The 20,587-nt window shown below is 40.0% G+C and overlaps 1 protein-coding gene across 4 annotated transcripts in view; it reads left to right on the forward strand.

The window, feature by feature from the left end:
* The window catches only part of TMEM267 (transmembrane protein 267), a 31,796-nt gene extending 26,752 nt beyond the window's left edge, over positions 1-5,044 (forward strand). For all 4 annotated transcript variants that reach the window (XM_027101165.1, XM_027101162.1, XM_027101166.1 and 1 more), the window contains one exon: positions 4,101-5,044. In XM_027101165.1, coding sequence (XP_026956966.1) covers positions 4,101-4,436 — 336 coding nt within the window. In that variant the 3' untranslated portion in view covers positions 4,437-5,044. The remainder of the gene's footprint in view (positions 1-4,100) is intronic.
* Positions 5,045-20,587: the final 15,543 nt, after the last annotated feature.

Here is a 20,587-nt window from a genome sequence, read left to right on the forward strand (position 1 = left end):
CTGATCTTTATGATTTCTTTCCTTCTACTAACTTTGGGTTTTGTTTGTTCTTCTTTCTCTAGTTCCTTTAGGTGTAAGGTTAGATTGTTTAGCTGAGATTTTTCTTGTTTCTTGAGGTCGGCTTGTATTGGCGTAAACTTACCTCTTAGAACTGCTTTTGCTGCACCCCATAGGTTTTGGATCATCATGTTTTCATTGTCATTTGTCTCTAGGTATTTTTTTATTTCCTCTTTGATTTCTTCAGTGATCTCTTGGTTAGTTAGTTATGTATTGTTTAGCCTCCATATGTTTGTGTTTTTTACGTTTTTTCCCCTGTAATTGATTTCTAATCTCATAGCATTGTGGTCAGAAAGATGCTTGATATGATTTCAATTTTCTTAAATATACTGAGGCTTGATTTGTGACCCAAGATGTGATCAGTCCTGGAGAATGTTCCATGTGCACTTGAGAAGAAAGTGTAATCTGCTGTTTTTGGATGGAATGTCCTATAAATATCAATTAAATCTGGTCTATTGTGTCATTTAAAGCTTGTGTTTCCTTATTTATTTTCTGTCTGGATGATCTGTCCATTGATGTAAGTTAGATGTTGAACTCCCCCACTATTATTGTGTTACTGTCGATTTCCTCTTTTATAGCTGTTAGTAGTTGCCTTATGTATTGAGGATCTCCTATGTTGGGTGCATACATATTTATAATTGTTATATCTTCTTGGATTGATCCCTTGATCATATGTAGTGTCCTTCCTTGTCTCTTGTAACATCCTTTATTTTAAAGTCTGTTTTGTCTGATATGAGTATTGCTACTCCAGCTTTCTTTTGATTTCTATTTGCATGGAATATCTTTTTCCATCCCCTCACTTTCAGTTTGTATGTGTCCCTAGGTCTGAAGTGGGCCTCTTTTAGACAGCATATATATGGGTCTTGTTTTTGTATCCATTCAGCGAGCCTGTGTCTTTTGGTTGGAGCATTTAATCCATTTACGTTTAAGGTAATTATCGATATGTATGTTCCTTTTACCATTTTCTTAATTGTCATGGGTTTGTTTTTGTAGGTCCTTTTCTTCTCTTGTGTTTCCCACTTAGAGAAGTTCCTTTAGCATTTGTTGTAGAGCTGGTTTGGTGGTGCTGAATTCTCTTAGCTCTTGCTTGTCTGTAAAGATTTTGATTTCTCTGTCAAATCTGAATGAGATCCTTGCCAGTTAGAGTAATCTTGGTTGTAGGTTCTTCCCTTTCATCACTTTAAATATATTGTGCCACTCCCTTCTGGCTTGTAGAGTTTCTGCTGAGAAATCAGCTGTTAACCTTATGGGAGTTCCCTTGTATGTTATTTGTCATTTTTCCCTTGTTGCTTTTAATAATTTTTCTTTAATTTTTGTCAGTTTGATTACTATGTGTCTCGGCATGTTTCTCCTTGGGTTTATATTCCCTGGGACTCTCTGTGCTTCCTGGACTTGGGTGGCTATTTCCTTTCCCGTGTTAGGGAAGTTTTCGGCAATAATCTCTTCAAATATTTTCTTGGGTCCTTTCTCTCTCTCTTCTCCTTCTGGGACCCCTATAATGTGAATATTGTTGAATTTAATGTTGTCCCAGAGGTCTCTTAGGCTGTTTTCATTTCTTTTCATTCTTATTTTCTTTATTCTGTTCCACGGCAGTGAATTCTACCATTCTGTCTTCCAGGTCACTTACCCGTTCTTCTCCCTCAGTTATGCTGCTATTGATTCCTTCTAGTGTATCTTTCACTTCAGTTATTGTATTGTTCATCTCTGTTTGTTTTTTAATTCTTCTAGGTGTTTATTCTTTAATTCTTCTAGGTCTTTGTTAAACATTTCTTGCATCCTCTCAATCTTTGCCTCCATTCTTTTTCCGAGGTCCTGGATTATCTTCAGTGTCATTATTCTGAATTCTTTTTCTGGGAGGTTGCCTATCTCCACATCATTTAGTTGTTTTTCTGAGTTTCATCTTGTTCCTTCATCTGGTACATAGTCCTCTCCCTTTTCATTTTGTCTATCTTTCTGTGAATGTGGCTTTCCTTCCACAGGCTGCAGAATTGTAGTTCTTCTTGCTTCTGCTGTCTGCCCTCTGATGGATGATGCTATCTAAGAGGCTTGTGCAAGCTTCCTGATGGGAGGGACTGGTGGTGGGTAGCTACTTCTATTTTTAAGATATCTATTTTTACTTGTATAATTTTATGATATGTCTTTGTTTTATTATTTATCTATGAATGAATAATTTGCATGAATATTTTAGAAATTAGGCAAGCAACAGAAACTTCTTGTTTCTTCCTTAGCAACTATTAATATAAATAGACTTCACAAATGAAATTGTGAATAGTCAGTATCCCTCCACACATCCAGAGCACAACTGCTAATCATCTCAACATGAGGCTATTGCTCTCCTCCAAGTACTGATTACTGTAGCCCATCCTGCCCCCCATCCCACGCTGCTATTGAGGAGCATGATATATTGTGGGTATATAACTTAAAAACAAAGGTGGAGGCTAAAATGGCATAATACAGAAATGTTATGTGTTCTGACAATGTAAAAATAAAACAACTAAAAATGTGGAGGAGTAGGGAGAGGGAATTAGGAATGTAGAATAAATAAACTCTTTGATGTTCAGCGGGTAGGTGGGGATTAAAGAATACTGGTTTAAGGAGTGGCTTTACAAGATACCCAGTTTAAGGTTGGTCTGATTTGACAGTGTTGCAAGGTACAGTCTCTTTAATGGATGATTTTTTTGTTAATGTGGTGGGAAGGTTGTGTCCTTTATTTTTTAAAAAATAGGAACCTGACTTTTGCCTTTACTACTTCTTTTTTCCCTTTACCACCCGAGTCTCCAAAGGCTACCTCTCCCTTCCTTTGTACCATCTTCTCCTGGAAAACTAATGCTTTTCAGAGCCTTGAATCGTGCCCACTTTTAAGTCCTTTCTGTGTAGTTAGTGCTCTTATGTACGAGGACCCCACACTTGGGTTGAACTTTCTCTTTCTAGTGGTAACTTTAGATCAATCTTAGATTTCCCCTTATCTTTCTTCAATGCAGTTTTTTTTGGCTTGAGTGGGGAGTGTGAGAGAGTGCTCACTAACTTGGTGTTTAATACTTTAGAGTAATTGAAGTTTGGGCATTCTCTGACTTCTGGCTATGCTAAGTGGGGCTTGGTATAGTTTTATTTGTCATTGTTCTGTAGTGTTTTTGAAGATGTGTGGGGAGATTCCAAATCAGGCAATCTTCTCTATCTTCAGCTTTATTTTTATTAGAAATTATCTAGTTGGAAATTAGCCTTTAGAATGTGTGAGAATGAAACCTTACTCATGGATCATTCAGGTGTTAAGCCTGAAATTTTCATTTGTTTAGATATTGATTACATTTTTACAATGGTTTAGAAATGCTATTGGTTTATTTAACTCAACTTTCAAATACTTGTTTAAAATAATATACTGCCTCTAAATGTTGTTATAAATAAATTCTGAAAGTATTCAAGGCTAATATAAAAGGTTACAACAAAAATACTCATCTTTTATGCATATATTAATTGAAGAATGGGGTGGGGGAGGGACAAGATAGGGGAAGGAGATTAAGAGGTACAGACTATTAGGTATAAAATAATTAAGATACAAGGATGTAATTTACAGCACAGGGAATATAACCAGTATTTTATAATAACGTTAAATGGAGTATAATCAATAAAAATATATGTTGTACACCTGAAACTAATATAACATTATATATCAACTATACTTCAATTTTAAAAAGTTTAATTGAAGAATATTTTATTCAGTTGTGAGACTTTTTCAATACTCTTAGAGGTCCCAGACAATTTTTTTAAAGTCCAAGTTTACACTAACCATATATTTAGGATATAAACTGTTTGTATTGTGACTTTTCTAAGTAAATAATAGGAAGCTTTTAAAAATTAATCACATGTTCCTGAGATCGTGATTTCATTTTTAGTGCAAAGTGTTTTTGGAGGAGGTGGCATAGAAAACGTTTCCTTTGCATTTCCAATAGCCTGCAGGAAAACAGATGGTTACAATATTAGGAAGCAGCTATAAAATTTTGTTTGCCAAGAAGGAAATGATACTAGCTACCGCTTTCCCTGTGCAGGCTGCTATTACTCTTCCACGAAGACCTTTCCTTCACTGTTCTACTGTGATACCCGCTGTGGTTCTGACCCTGAAGTTTACGATGCACCTTTTCAAGCTCAAAGATTCATGGTGCTGTCTTCCCTGGATGTTATTTATATCCTGGACCTCACACCATATTCGAGATGCAATTCGCCATGGCTTGTGGATATGCCCATTTGGAGAAACTTCTCCTTTGCCATTTTGGCTTTATGTAATAATCACATCATCTTTACCTCACATCTGTTCATTTGTTATGTATTTCACAGGGACGAGCCAAGTGATGTCTTCAAAACATGGAAATTATATTGATGTCTGAGATAACCATATGGCAGTCTTAAAGAACCAATGGTTGAGATAATGACAGCCAACATTAAAGTGAATTTTAAAAACATGTTAGGTACTTATATTAATTATAAGATGTATAATGAATGCTAACATTTCTTTATTTCATATATTTTGATCCTGACTGAAGTTTAATTTGCCAAGTGCTTTAGTGAGTTGTGATTACTGGCAGAAACTGCTTTTGTGCACTTATGTTATAATATTCTTAAAAGACAGTAACATTAGACCTAGGTTATTGTTTCAGAAATAACTTTAGGAAATAATTATTATAATATGTTGACTGTAGTAACATTCTACCAAAGTAGTATTTTTTCATTATCTTTGCCCTCAAATCTCATGTGTTGGAATTTTAACTGTTTTGAAAAACATAACTAAATTTAACAAAATATTTGTTTAAAATTAACATTAACAAAATATTGATACTTGACTCATAACCATAAAATCCCCAAAAAAGGACCTAACCAATAATGTCATTTCAAATGTAAACTCCTGAATGTGCCATTAAAATTGTTTTAGTTGCTATCAATTTGTTTACATACTATTCTAAAATATTATACCAGTTAAATCATTTTTTTTAAAATTTGCCTGATACTAAGAGACAAAACAATTTTTTTTCAAAAAAGTAGTTTTAGGAAATTGACTTTTTCCTTTGTTCTTTCAGGTTATCTTCTGTTAAAAATGATTAACCTTTATTAGAGAAGGAAAATTGAGTTGCTGTAAGTTTTACATTTGCACAGTTTAATATACTTTGACATAACAATCAGTGCCCCAAAGGCACCTGTTTTTTGGTAGCATTTGTACCAGCTGCTGTCTTCAGATTTTCTTACACATTTGTGTTTGTAATGCTGGTGACTGTGTGCCTTAATCTCTGAGAAGTGATGAAACAGTGCCTTATCCAAAGCAGATTTTTCTCATTAAGTTAAACAGAGTTCTGTAAATTGTTATAAAGGGTCAGCCTCTTTACTTTTTGTTGTTAAGCAATTGGTTGCAATCTGTTATATTTTATAATTTATTAGCTCTTACAATGTATTATTGTCTTTTGAGAGCAATTATTGTCAATTTAGTTGGTTTAATAGTAAACATTATATAGTGGGGGTAAATTTGATTAAGGTAGAGATTTTTAAAAAGCATATGATTTTAGAAATCCCTGGAAATAAAGCATATATGTTGTGTAACTCTTTCTGACTAAATCACAAAACTCTCCCTTTTTTAATTTCTCCATATTAAACAAATGAATATCATAAAAATATAAGGCCTTATTTAAGAATGTCACATTGACATTTTGGGGGTTGTCCTAACTTTATTAGAATGGGAACTCACTTTGACCATGAGTCCTTGCTTAAACAATAACTGAAAATTTTAAGTGTGGGTTTATCTTTATCTTTGTTCCTACCTCATCAGAAATGTTCCTTGTTCTCTAAGTGGTCTCTGAAAGCTGTAGTTGTAACCTCTAGAGATATAGTAAGCAACTTCCCATGCCACCATTTTGTCCCCTTTCTTAGAGAAAGAGTTTGCTTCAGTACAACTTATGTTGAAAGTTGGATTGTATCTTCTTTGCACGGGTGTGTTTTCTCCATTCTCCAGACGCCCTCCTTTCACTTAGTGTTCTCTCTTGGCTGTTTCACTGATCTGACCTCCCGATCTACTGTTTTCTTGAGCCATGTTCATTATGCTGGCTACTCAGGAGAACTTCCACCACTGAACTATTTTCTACTCATCCCAAGCCTACTTTCTTTTAGTGGTGGGCTAAGAACCTCAGTTGTGTATGGTTAAAACTCCCATTTATCCTCACCTCCTTTCTTTAACTTAGACCTCTCTTCTCCCAGGCAGCCACCCTCTTTCTCCCAATCAGACACATACTTCCTGGCTCCTTTCTCTTTTGGCTGGTGGAACAATTACTTTGTTTTTCCCATTTTTCCCAACTGAAGGGTAGAGGAATAGGGGCTATTCTGGTACTTGCTCACTGTCACAGCTAAACCAGTTATCCAACACAATTCTGTCTTCTTCCTTTGATATCTCATTATTCGTTCCAAACCCTCTTCACCCTCACATGCTACCCTCTAAGACTCAGTTTCACCTTCTTTGACGATATGAGCAACTGGATCACTTTTTTCCCTTTTATTCTAACCCTTGATTTTATCCTCAGTCATCAGATGACTCACCTGAAATCGGGACTTCAGTATCCCCTCTTCTTCTGTACCACTAACTCTCATCACATCATATCAGCCATCCACCAGCACAGTAGGCCTCTGTACCTCCTTTTTAGGTGACACTGCTCATCTAGGAGAGCTCCAACTTCGTTTCCTTTTTCTAAACCAGTAGTTCTCAAACTGACATACATCAGAATCACCTATAAGGCTTGTTAAAACAGGGATTGCTTGAGGCCCACCCCAGAATTTTGACTTGGTACGTCCTGAGGATTTGCATTTCCAGCAAGGTCCCAATTGATATTGATGCTGCTGTTCAGGAACCATTCTTTAAGAGCCACTGCTCTAGACACATCCTGTTTAACTTCATTTTTCTCCCCTCCCTTCTCTTCATTGAGCCAACTCTTTGCCTTACTGATATGTTTAATTTTTCTTAACCTTCCTTTGTCAGCAGGTCCACCAGCCCGCTTCTGGGTACATTTAATTCTGTCCTGGCTCCACATATGCAGTGTGTAAGTTACTATGTCAATACCCTAATACCCCAGACTTTCTTGTGTGCTATCCAATTAGCTAACCCAGAATAATCCACAGCCTGCTGTCCCCAGTTCTCCTTTAGATTACATGTCTTTAAAGTAGTTACGGATCCATGCTGACTTGGCCTACTACAATTCATACTATCTAACTTTGGCTGGGTACTTAATAATACTTTGCTCGCTGCCAAACAACTTTTTCCCAAATATTGTACTAGACAAGCCGAGCCTCAGAATATCTGCCCATGTTAGATCCAGCCACAAGCCAGGAAGTTCACAGCATTTCACTGATCTGAGAAACTCTTGTTAATAATCCATCTCCACAGTTACTTTGCACTTTGCATAAATCCAAAGCATTGCCACATGCGTCCCTTGGCATTTCTTTACTTCCCAGGGATCATGATAATAATCAAAGGGTTTCTGAAGCATATTACCCTTTTGACTGATCTTGCAAGGAGTTATTTGGCTCATATACCCAGCAGCACTAATTAACGCTGCTTCAAGGTTTGGGCAGCCTTCTAATTCCGTCTGCCCCATGATGGCCTGAAAAGGAGGGGAATGTCAGATTAGGGCTCTAACACTCTGATTTCCTCAAATACCTGTGTGAGCTCGCAAAGAAAGCACCCATCTGAATTCACACATCCTTACTCATTCAATATTCATTTGATTTAATTTAAGCACTGTCCAGGTTCTCAGATTAGCAATATTGATACCATGCACATAAAGTGGAAGTCAGAGAAAATTTTCCATAAATGTCTGCGTGATGTTAAATAAAGTGTAAAAATGTGGTATAGTGGTTACATAACAGACCGCATACAGGGGTGGCATATCTAAATGACAGTGGTCATAACCTCGCTACCCTGAGCTATTTCACGCAATCGCAGGGAGTAATTGGAGCTTTTTGAAGTTTCATAAGAGATCCTATCAGGACCACAATGTATGCGGCAGAGGCCCTGCTCTTGGAAAGCCATGTGTAAATACCATACTTCCCTCTTCCTGGAGCTCTGTGGCTGTCTGCCCAGAGTCAATAACAATAGTCTCTCAGTGTTAGGCCTGTTCCATGGCCAGCAAAGACTGTGTCGTTTCTCTAGATTCTAAACTGATTGGCACAAGGCTGCCTTTGGTCAATCTGGACTCACAAAATGTTGCACGAGCCCCAGGCCAATCTTTCTGGAAAGGGCTCTGCCATTTCTAGGGTGTGAGACCCAGAGCAAATCACTCCGCAAGCCCTCTGCTCCCACCTCGACATACAACCCAAGTGAGATGGGATTAGATAACTCCCACAAGATCTCTAGGATAGAGAGATGCAAAGGATAAGAACACTACAGAAGAGTGAGAAGAAATTATGGACAAGAGATGGGAAGCCTGCCTATTTGGCCTGCTTACGATGTGTGTAGCCTACATTACTCTTCTCTTGATGCTGTAACAAATTACTGTAACTCAGTGGTTTGAAACAAATGTATTATCTTCCTGTTGTGTATGTCAGAAATCCCACACAGGTCTCACTGGGCTAAAATCAAGACATCAGCAGGGATGCCTTCCACCTGGAGGCTCTAGGGGAGGCTCAGCTTCCTTGCCTCTCTCAGCTTCTAGTGGCCGCCTGCACTCCTTGGCTCGTGGTGCCCTTATTCCATCTGCAATGGCAGGTCAGCTTCCTTTTCACATTGCATCTTTCTGATCCTCCATCCATAGTCATGTCTCCCTCTGACCACAGCTGGGGAAGATTCTCCGCTCTAAGGGCCCATGTGATTAGATTGGGTCCATCTGAATAATACAGGATAAACGCCTCATCTCAAGGTTCTTAATCACATTTGCAAAGCCTCTTTTGCCGTGTAAGGTAACATTCACAGGTTCCGGGGATTAGGATGTAGAGAGCTTTGGGGCCATTTATTCCGCTTACTCTTTGATTCTAGCCCTGGTGTCTTTGAACAAGTCATTCGTCCTCTTTTAAGCCAATCAGGAATAAGCCAGGTGCTTTCCAAGACTCCCTTCCTGCTCTTTCTATAATCTTCATCTCCTTGTCCTAGTAATGGGCATCCTCAGTTTCTGGGGAAATGACCTCCAACTTGTCAGAGTTAAGTTTAACCTTGGGATAATAATGCCCTTTTCTCCCCTGCTATTAACACCTTTGGTTGTTACTTCTCTTTATTTTTTCCATGTGGAACTACTGAATCTTCATACATACCCTTTCTCTATTCTCCGTGGGGGGGAAAAAAAAATTTAAATTCATAAAATTCTTAGCCAGTTAAAACACTCGGCATTCCTTTGGGTGAAAATGAACACAATACCTACCCTCACATGACACCGGTTCAGTCAGCTCTGAAACAAATGTTTAATGTATTCCTGCTGTGTTGCAGGCTTTCAATGAAAAACTAATGTTCTAATGGTGAAAATGACAATCTCTACGTTAAAAGAACAGCTAGGCTAGTAGTGGGGACACACAAGAGACAGCACATCTCAGTAGGGCGTGTTAGGTGCTGCAATAAGCAAGCGCAGGGCCTCTGAGGTCCCACTATGGAGGAAAGGGGGGTTCCCTGCAACTAAAAGAAAAGCAGGAGAGCTCCAGTGAAGGTGAGAGTGAGGTGATGGGAGGTGGGTGGGCAGATCCCCACAGGCAGAGGGAACAGTGTTTACAAAAGCCTGGCGAGATTGTAGGTAATTCAGCATTGCTGGAGCAGGGTGTTTGAAGTGGGAGAGTGGTGAGGGTTGATGGTAGTCAGCTGACCATGACTAGGGCCTGGAAAACCTTGTTTACCTGTTAAGAAGTTGGGAATTTATGCTGAGGGCAATGTGGAAGCATTGAAAGGTTTAAGCCTGAGGTTGGCATGATCAGGTTTGCTTTTTTTCCTGGAGACTCTAATTGGGAGCTCAATCCAAGGGCTCCTGCGTTTTAACTGCTGTCACGTAATCATGCGGCCTTTCCATGAAGAACTTTGGAGGTTAGAGGCACAACAGCAATAAGAAGCCTATGTTCGGGCTTCCCTGGTGGCGCAGTAGTTGAGAATCTGCCTGCTAATGCAGGGGACACGGGTTCGAGCCCTGGTCTGGGAAGATCCCACATGCCGCGGAGCAACTGGGCCCGTGAGCCACAACTACTGAGCCTGCGCGTCTGGAGCCTGTGCTCCGCAACGAGAGAGGCCGCGACAGTGAGAGGCCCGCGCACCGCGATGAAGAGTGGCCCCCGCTCGCCACAACTAGAGAAAGCCCTCGCACAGAAACGAAGACCCAACACAGCCAAAAATAAATAAAATAAATAAAATAAATTAAAAGAAGGCTCAACATTTAAAAAAAAAAAAAAAGCCTATGTTCTCGGTGCCACTTGCCTCTGAATCTGGCTACTCATAACCTAAGAATAAAACACTAGAAATACTATGTAAGCAATATCACCCCTACCTTAAGCAAACCAGGGATGTAGTCCCTCTCCCACTGATTGCAGCTGTTTGGTTCGGGTCTGGCCCCTTTACATGGAGCACTGGACTCTCTGCGGTGCCTGGAATGAACCGTGCTCCACAACACCTTTGTGCACATGCTGGACTGGAAGCCATTTCCTTCCCCGCTCAGGTGTCAGGGTAGCTCTTACTCTCCCTTCAAGACTCACCACAAGTGTGTCCTATCAGTAAATCATTTAAATCCTCTCAATTCAGCCTCCAAGGTTGAGCTAGGGTTCCACCTCAGTAAAGTGTTCTGCCTCCCTCTGTTTTGTGGCTATCACGCTACGATGCAGGCTAAATGCTTTCCTGGTCCTACTACTCCCCGTCACCACCACCACTACAAAGTCCAGAGGAGAAGTCTTGTAACTAGAACAGATCTGGATGTGCACCCTTTGTTACCAATGCAGGATGCTTGGCAAGGCGAATGCTATCTTAGTATAGCAGCCCCAGGATATTAATTAACAAGAAACCAGTTCAGAGATATGTGAATGAAAGTGTTAGGACTTTCTCATCTCACCAGGGGTTCGCATGGGAATTAATCTTGGGGTGTTGAACCAACCCTAACCCTGCACAGCTTCTCCCCCACACCCATCTTTGCTGGGCAGCAGTAACTGGGCAGAGGAGGAAAGGACGGGGATGGAAAATCTGCAAGTCTCAAAGCACTGGTGAGGACAGAGACTGGATTATTTCCATAGGGAGGTGCTGGCGCCGGTGCGGAGGACCGTGAAATGGCAGAGCGCTGAGGGGAGAGGGCTGCTGGGAGGGAAACGGGGCACTGAGGTGGGAAATGAGGATGCCCTCTGAAGGCCCAGGGAGAAGGCCCTGAAGGAGGCCCAGGTGATAAGCCTTGCCCCTGAGAAGGAATGGCTCAAACGATGTGTTCCCTGCGGAGAGAAATATCAGGAAAATTGATAGATGAGGTACTCAAGGTTCCCAAACTTTCTTGGTTTACAGTTGATGTCCTTAATGTCTCAGTAATTTTTTTCAACATACCACTAGGCCAAAAGAAATACCAAATAGTGCCTGTTATTTGGTTGGATCCAAATGACTTCACAGTGGTAGTTGTGTGGCATCCGACAGTTGTCCTTGTATGTCTCTCAATAATTGAGAATATCCCACAGCACCTCTAAGAGTTCGTTTCAGCACCTGGGTGGGCCTCAGCACACAGTTTGGGAACTACATTACCAATGCAAGAGCAGCCTTCCTTTTTGAGGACTTGGGTTCTAGGAAGCATCAATCCCAGACAAGACGAAGATTCACCGAAGACCTGTAAGGGTGCTTGTTTTGATTTGCCCCACTTCAGAGTAACCTAGGGCTCACCCTGAGGAACAGAATAGGACAGAACCTATCACAGGAATTAACATTGTAATTTTTGATTTTCTTTCACTCTCCCTCCACCAGCAAGGATTCCTTGAGGGCAAACACACTGTCTGCACCTCTTACTCTTTCCCTAGAGCTGTGCTCAACACAAGGTGGGGACTCAATACAGGCACACCTCCCTTTATTGCACTTTGCAGATGTGTACTGCATTTTTTACAGATTGAAGATTTTGGCAACCCTGCGTTGAGCACGTCCATTGGTGCCATTTTCCCACCAGCATTTGCTCACTCTATGTGTCTCTATGTCACATTTTGGTAATTCTCGCAATATTTCAAACTTTTTCATCATTATTATATGTTATGGTGGCCCGTGATCTGTGATCTTTGTAGTTACTATGACTCCCTGAATGCTCCGATAATGGTTAGCATTTTTTAGCAATAACGTATTTTAAAATTAAGGTATGTACATTTTTTTTAGACATAATGCTATTGCATACTTAATAGACTACAGTATAGTTTAAACATAACTTTTATATGCACCAGGAAACCAAAGACTTCGCTTGACTCACCTTATTGTTGTACTTCCTCTATTGTGCAGTCTGGAACAGAACCCAGTGTCTCCAAGGTATGCCTGTACATTTTTTGTTGAATGAATGACTGAATGGTTATATCTATTTCACCCTTCCCTATTTTCTTAGAAGATATGCGCTGACATGTCCTTGACAGTCCTAACTCAGGACTCTTTCCTGAAATGTCAGCCAAAAAAAGGAAAATATAATTATCCAGGTTCAAAGCCAGCAGCAAAGACCTGGTGGGAGCTTAAAATTTCATTTGTTCTCCACCCTAAGGGAAATGCAAGGGGAAAGGTGACCTAGGAGCACAAACACAGGAAAAAGAAAGATGGACATTACTTTGATGTTTTATTATTTAAGATCGTGGGGCCTTTGTTTTGATGCTTTTAAAGAATTGCTAAATTATTGGGGTGGTTTGGGTACAAGCTAGCACTGAGATAGAGGAATACATTAATCACCCATTTAGAGGCAGTTCACAGCAATATTTCAGGTTCTCATGCTTTTCCAGAGCCTTGCCACTTTCCATCGAGAGGTAAAGTCTATTTCTCCTTCCTTTCAACCTGTGTAGAACTTTGTGACTGCCCCAGCTAATCGAATGCAATAGAAATGAACCTGCATAAGTTTCCAAGACAAGTCATAGAAGGCCATATAACTTCCACCTGGTTCACTCTCTTGCTCATGGGATACTCCTTGGAAGCCAGCCACCAGGCTGTGAGGAAGACAAACTAGTCACATGGAGAGACCCATGCAGAGACCAACCGAGGTCCCCAGCTGACAGCCAGCATGAACTGCCAGGCATGGGAATAAGCCCTCCAGATGATTCAGGCTCCCAGCCTTCAAATTACTCCAGGTGATGCTGAGTGGAGCAGATGTGAGTCACCCACTGCCTCAAGTGCAGATTCATGAGCAAAATAAACGCTGATTTTTTTTTTTTCCACCCCACGTGGCATGCAGGAGATCTTAGTTTCCCGACCAGGGATCGAACCCGTGCCCCCTGCAGTGGAAGCATGGAGTCCTGACCACAGGTCCACCAGGGAATTCCCCAATGTTGTGGTTGTTTAAGCCACAAGTGTTGGCATATTTGTTATGCAGCCTCAGTCAAAAACTTTTTTTTACCACTGTATTTGAAAAATGTATACATAGTGTAGTAAGGAACACAGAACTCTGAACATAGAATGCCTGGGTTCCAATGCTAGCTCCAATACTTACTAGCTTTCAACCTTGGGTAAATCACTTAACCTCATGCCTGTTTCCTTATCTATAAAATGAAGGTAACAGTTCCTACTTCATAGGATGGCGCTAATCATTAGGTGACTTAATATGTGCAAAGTGTTTGGAACTGTGCCCACTATGAAATAAGCTCTACATAAGGATTGGATATTGCTGTGGTGGCGATGGTGGTCTTATAGTTGGTAATGTTGGTGTGTTCGGCAGAATTCTAAAACCCCAGTGACTCCTGCTTCATGGAATCCTGTCACTTGCTTCTAGTCAATAGATGTAATTAAAGTCCCTAAAACTAACCTTAAGTGAATCAAAAGGGAGATTATCCTGGGTGGACCTCACCTAATCAGGTAAGCTCTTTAAAAAGAGCTCTTTAAAAGAGGACCTAGAGATCAGACTCTCTTGCTGGCCTGGAAGAAGCCGGCCACCAGGAGTTCAACAACTGTGAGGAAATGAAAGCTAACTACCACAGGAACTTGGAAAGGACCCCCAGCCTCAGGAGAAACTGCAACCACGGCTGACACTTTGACTGCAGCTTGTGAGATGCTGAGCAGAGGATCCAGGTAAGAAATCATACTTGACTCCTGACCCGTGGAAACTGTGAGCCAATAAATAAACAGATGTTGTTTTAAGTCAGTAAGTTTGTGCTAATCTTATTCAGCAATAAAAACAAATATAATTGGTGAAAATTCAAACCATAAAAAAGTATATACAATGAAAGTAGATTTTTCTACCACCCTGGACATTCATCCTCCTCAGAGGCAACCACTAGGAAAAACCTGTGTCTCATCATTCCAGAAATTTTCTATGCATATGAAAACATCTACATGCATCTGTATTTCCTTCTTACACACACACACAAGGATATATATATAGTGTACATATATATATATATAATATGGATATATATCTTGAAACATGGGCCAAGGGCAGTGAGTGAGTATGTTATCTCAGAAATCTGTATTTTTAGAAACAATATAGAACATCTTCCAGCTGAAACAGCTTTTAGGAGAGACAGGATAGGTCCTCTTAAGTGCTTAGGTGGTTTCATGATTTACACTCTGTAATTAAATGCGTGATGGGGTTGGGCATTAGTCTGCCAAAGTAGAGAAGAAAGACTATTTTTCCACTGCTTTCCACTTTTTTTTTCCTTTCACTTACAGACCAGAGACCTTTACTTACAACACCTTATCTTTACTGCTACAGTAAAGTCCATCGTGTTGTGTGCCATGATTTATTTTTCTAGCACCCTACTGATAGGTATGCAGCTTGTCTTTAATAGTTTACTATTAAAAAATGCTACAATGAGATTCTTATGCTTACATCTTTGCATACATGTGTCTGTAGTATAAACTCCAATAGTCAAACTCTTACGTCTTCATTTTAAATTGATAGGTATTACCAAACTAATGTCCTAAGACTTTGCACCAAATCACACTCCTTCTAACCACTTGTGATATATAGATACTTGCTAACACACTTTGACCTTTGCCACTCTCATAGGTGAAAAATGTATCTCACTTTGTTTTCTTTTTATTTGTTTACATAGTTTTGAATGTTGAATAATGTTTATAAGCCTTATTTCTGTGAACTATATGTTCATATCCACAGCCAAATTTTCCATTAAGTCACTGGCCTCTTCCTTATTGATAGACAAGATCTCTTTATATAATAGCCCTTTGTCTGTTGTCTGACCAATGTCACCCCCCTCCACGTGCAACTTTATGCCATTTGTCTTTTATAGAGTTTTATTTTTCCATGACAGAATTTCACTTTTTTGTACAGTCAGATTTTTCATTCTTTTCCTTATGACTTCTGAGTCTTGTTTTATGCTTAAAAAGTTGTTTCCTGCTCTATTTTTTTAAGTTCATATTTCCTTTGGATACCTTTATATTTTATTTACATTAAATATGTAATACATCCGGAATTCAAAGCCTCAACTTTTTTTTCACATGGTTAACCAGTTGTTTCAAACAATTCATTGAATAATCCAGTTTTTCCTGATGTAAAATGCTAACTTTACTACGTAGTAAATTCACTCGTTATATTTTCTGGATTTATGCCCTGGTGTCTTGTGTCTACTGTAACTCTTTTAATGATAGTAGATTTACAATATATTTTAACATCCAGAAAGACTAGTCATCACTCACAGCTCTTCTTTCTCAGATTTTCCTGAGGAGATTCTTTTTGTTTTTATTAGCTTGAGGTATTTATTCTGCTTTGATTCCCAATTTATTGACTAATCTTAGGCAAGTCACTATATTTCTGTACCTCACCATCATAAAAGACTGATGATACTGGACTGAATCTGGATTATTTATATATATGGAAAGCATGAATGCTAAAAAAGAAAAGTTATAAATTTAAGTCTGGAACAGAAACTACAGTGTTAACCAGGAATAAGAAATCCAGTGAGAAGGAAATTCCCTACTGAGGCTCTCAGGTTATACTGTTTCTACTTAGTCCTGCATTCTTTGCTCTGTTTACTTTGGCATACCTGATACCCAGCCCCATCAAACATTTAGTTAAGAGTATAAATCAGAAACTGTGGCACTGAAAGAGACCTAGCATGGCTCTCCTAAAAGCCATCTCAGCTGAAAGATGTTCTAACTCATTTCTAAAGAATACAAGTTTCTGAAATATCACATACTCACTCTCTCACTCACTCAATCATTCACCCTTGACCCTTGTTTCAAGCATACAAATTCCCTGGTGATATGTATTTTTACAACTAACCGTCCTCCATGCTTTAAGGAAAACTCAATGCATAATTTTTTTGTTTTCTGTGTGGTATAGAAAACAACTCCTTCTGAGAAATGTATATTTGAAATATTATTACCAATTAGACTATAGATATTCAGAAGAGGCCACAAGTACCAACCGTGGACATCTGTGACCACATTGGCAAGATTTTGCCCATGTAGTGAAGGCTTGTTCGAATAATCCAATTTCTTGTTCATTCAACACTAAGCCTCTAGTATTTGCTGAGCACTGAATGAGGCACTGGGGGTATAATGATGAGTAAGATACAGGCCCTGTCCTAACTGAGCCCCACTCTATTGGAGGGCAGAGGCACACACGTATATAAGACAGTGTGAGATAAGTTGGCAATATACATTAAAAAGTGACTTAAATGGGCATACCCTTTGAGAAGTTCCATTTCTAAGAATTTATTTAAGAAAATTTTGAGATGAATGAAGAAAGTGTATAGAACTTATTATCATAGCATTTCTGTAATAGTAATAAATACCAGAAAAGGGAAAAACCAAACTACCTAAATATCCAAAAACTGAGTAGAATCTAGTAAATAAACTACGGCAAAACCATGTGATTGAATACTATTAAACCCTTGCAAGATAAAGAAACAATACAGGGCTTCCCTGGTGGTGGTGTTTGGGAGTCCACCTGCCAATGCAGGGGACACGGGTTCGAGCCCTGGTCTGGGAAGATCCCACATGCCGTGGAGCAAGTAAGCCCGTGTGCCACAACTACTAAAGTCCGCATGCCTAGAGCCCACGCTCTGCAACGAGAAGCCACCACAATGAGAAGCCTGCGCACCGAAACGAAGAGTAGCCCCCTTTCTCTGCAACGAGAGAAAGCCCGCGTGCAGCAACAAAGACCCAGCTTAGACATAAATAAATAAATAAATTTATTAAAAAACAACAACAATGCAGATCCATAGGTTTGGCTATGGAGAGCTATTCCTGATTAATATAAAGTCACAAAACAGAGGGGGGAGGGGCAAAATAGGGGCGTAGGATTAATAGATACAAACTACTATGTCTAAAATAGATAAGCAACAAGGGTATATTGCATAGCACGGAATTATAGCCATTATCTAGTAATAACTTTTAATGGAGAGTAATCTATAAAAATGCTGAATCACTATACTGTATACCTGAAACTACTATAATATTCTAAATCAACTACACTTCAATTTTTTTAAAGTCACAAAACAGAAAGTGTTATATGACTCTATTTTTGTAAGAATAAACTATACTTACAGATAAAAAATCAAAAAGATAAACATCCAAATGTTGGGCTTCCCTGGTGGCGCAGTGGTTGAGAGTCTGCCTGCCGATGCAGGGGACGCGGGTTCGTGCCCCGCTCCGGGAAGATCCCACATGCCGCGGAGCGGCTGGGCCCGTGAGCCATGGCCGCTGAGCCTGCGCGTCCGGAGCCTGTGCTCCGAAGCGGGAGAGCCAAAAAAAGGAAAGGCCCCCGTAACCCAAAAAAAAAAAAAAAAAAAGAGTAGATCCCAAATAAAGGTTTATTCAATGAATGAATATGCACAGAAATAACACTGGAGGAATATGCACCAAAGGTTAAGAAACTTTATTTCTGGATATTTAAACATTTTCCTTCTTTATATTTTTTTACATATTCCAATTTTTTTACAGTGGACCCAATATAATTTTATAATCAGAAGGAACAACATACTATATTCAAAAATGGTAACTCAGAGCCTACCATAAAGTATTTGAAGCTCAGTTTTGAAACAGAGACCCCTGTTTGGCTCTTCATATCACAGAGGTTAAAAGGTGATTATTCTCATCACCCAAAGATTAATGGAGGAGCCCATTAAATTTTAAATTCTTCTAGGACATTTAAAAGTTGACATGGGGACTTCTCTGGCAGTCCAGTGGTTAGAACTCCACGCTTCTACTGCAGGGGACAGGGGTTCGATCCCTGGTCGGGGAACTAAGATCCTGCATGCCGTGTGATGTGGCCAAAAAATAAAAATAAAACAAAAATAAAAGTTGACATGATTTTCAAAATATCAATCTATATACTTATTTCAAGACAAATCTTCAAGGGAAATTAATTTTATTTTGTGAAAGCTACTGTTTAGAAATCTTCATCTCCCTAACCCAAACTGGCCATTTCTAGGGCCTGGATGGCATCAAGTATTTTTATGACAGTCGGAGGTTCACACTTTACTTCTCTTTAAAGTGAAAACGATTTGGTTTTTCCGGGTAAAGTAAAATATATGTATGTGCACGTGTGTGTGTGTGTGTGTGTGTGTGTGTGTGTGTGTGTGTGAGTGTATATATAATTTTTTTTTTTTTTTAAGTTTGCAACCTGGTATTCTTTGCCAAGGACAATGGAAAACATAAAACCATACAGTTTTAGATTGTACTCAAACTGTTTCATTCTATTGCTCTACCCTCCAACTACCTTTCCCCTAGGTCCTAAAGGCATACGTTTCCCAGGCTCCTCCTCATTTGGTTTTGTAGAAGCCCTGAGCCCAGATAACAATATTTAAATAATCAAAGTTGCTCTGATACCACTCGGTTTTGTTTTGTTTTGTTTTGTTTTTGCGGTACGCGGGCCTCTCACACAAGTGGCTTCTCCCGTTTTGGAGCACAGGCTCCGGACGTGCAGGCTCAGTGGCCATGGCTCACGGGCACAGCCGCTCCGCGGCATGTGGGATCTTCCCGGACCGGGGCACGAACCCGTGTCCCCAGCATCGGCAGGCGGACTCTCAACCACTGGGCCACCAGGGAAGCCCTGATACCACTCCTGAAACTCCTTCCCAGTTAATTCTGGTCCACATCTGCCTAGTGAACACTCTGTCACACACAGACCTACACACCCCATAATTACAGCTTGCACCATGTTCTCTCCAGACAAAGTCCCATCCCAATTTTGCCCTCACCCCAGTCAAACTGATCTGCTGGTGGATGTCAGGTTTGCTTTTTAACACCAGGCTGACGTAATGCCTTGCCCCAAGGCTGCCATTCTAAAGGTGGTAATTTCACAAGTGCAAGCTTTAATGCTTTTGGTTCCACGAACCACACCAACTGTCTTCAGGTTACCACTACCCAAGCCACCATCTCAGCAGTGACCCCCAGGAAGGAGAGGGAAAGTACTAATAACCTGTGACACTCAAGGAGGGGCCCCTGTGCTCTCCAAGTCCAGATTCTGTCCCTAGGTCTTTTTCCTGGAAGGCCCATGGTGACATTTCCTAGCAGAGGAGAGAGGCACACAGTGAAAGGGAAGCTTTCCTGTTAAATAGAGAAACAAGTAAGAGTTCTCGAAAAAGTACACAGGGTCTGTCTAATCCCAGGTTCATCAAAACCCAGCCCAGCCTTCCTGTTTGATTAAAATCACTCCTATTACCCAATAGTCATCCTTCATTTCATCTGAACAGAGGCTTTTTTCTACTGCACAGAAGCCACCCTCAAGAAGGCCTCTTAGGGCAGGAACTTCAGGCACAGTGGCAGGCTGGTGACTGAATGTTTATGTACCTGTGTTGTTTCTGTAAATCAAAATAATTTCTTAACTGTGGCTGTTTCAGAACATAACTTCTGTGCAGCTTCCCTGACTCACCTTCAGAGCACCTGGTCCTCTGCTAGGTCCAGAGGCTGCTCAGTTGTGGTGGGTGCATATAGCTTCATGGGCCTTGACAGTCACCTCTGCAGCCGAGAACTTCAGCAAGAGTCTTAAGACCTTTGCTTAGTGGCAGAGTCTGGAACGGCTGCTCTGCATGACTAGGTCTTCCCATTCTTGGCCTAGCCCTGTGCCCACAAAGCACCCATTTCCTATTGTATTATAACTCCAGTTCTTGATAGTGAAATTAGAGCTTGGTTAAGTACCACAACTTGACAGCTGGGGGACAATTCTGACCTCGAGCTCTTGACCTTATAAAGTAGCGCTGCCCAATGCAAATATAGTGTAAGCTACATAAGTAATTTAGAATTTTCTGAGTAGTCACATTAAAAAAAGTAAAAAAGCAGGTGAATAATTTTAATAATATAGTTTATGAAACTCAATATATCAAATATTATCATTTCAGCATATAATCAATACAAAAATTATTAACGAGATATTTTATATTTCTTTGTACCAAGTCTTTGAAATTCTGTGTGTATTTTACACTTATAGCACATGTGAATTTGGAC

The sequence above is a fragment of the Aethalodelphis obliquidens genome, unplaced genomic scaffold, assembly GCF_003676395.1.
Source record: "Aethalodelphis obliquidens isolate GAN/ISIS:26980383/991018 unplaced genomic scaffold, ASM367639v1 scaffold4, whole genome shotgun sequence".
NCBI classification, from domain to species: domain Eukaryota; kingdom Metazoa; phylum Chordata; class Mammalia; order Artiodactyla; family Delphinidae; genus Aethalodelphis; species Aethalodelphis obliquidens.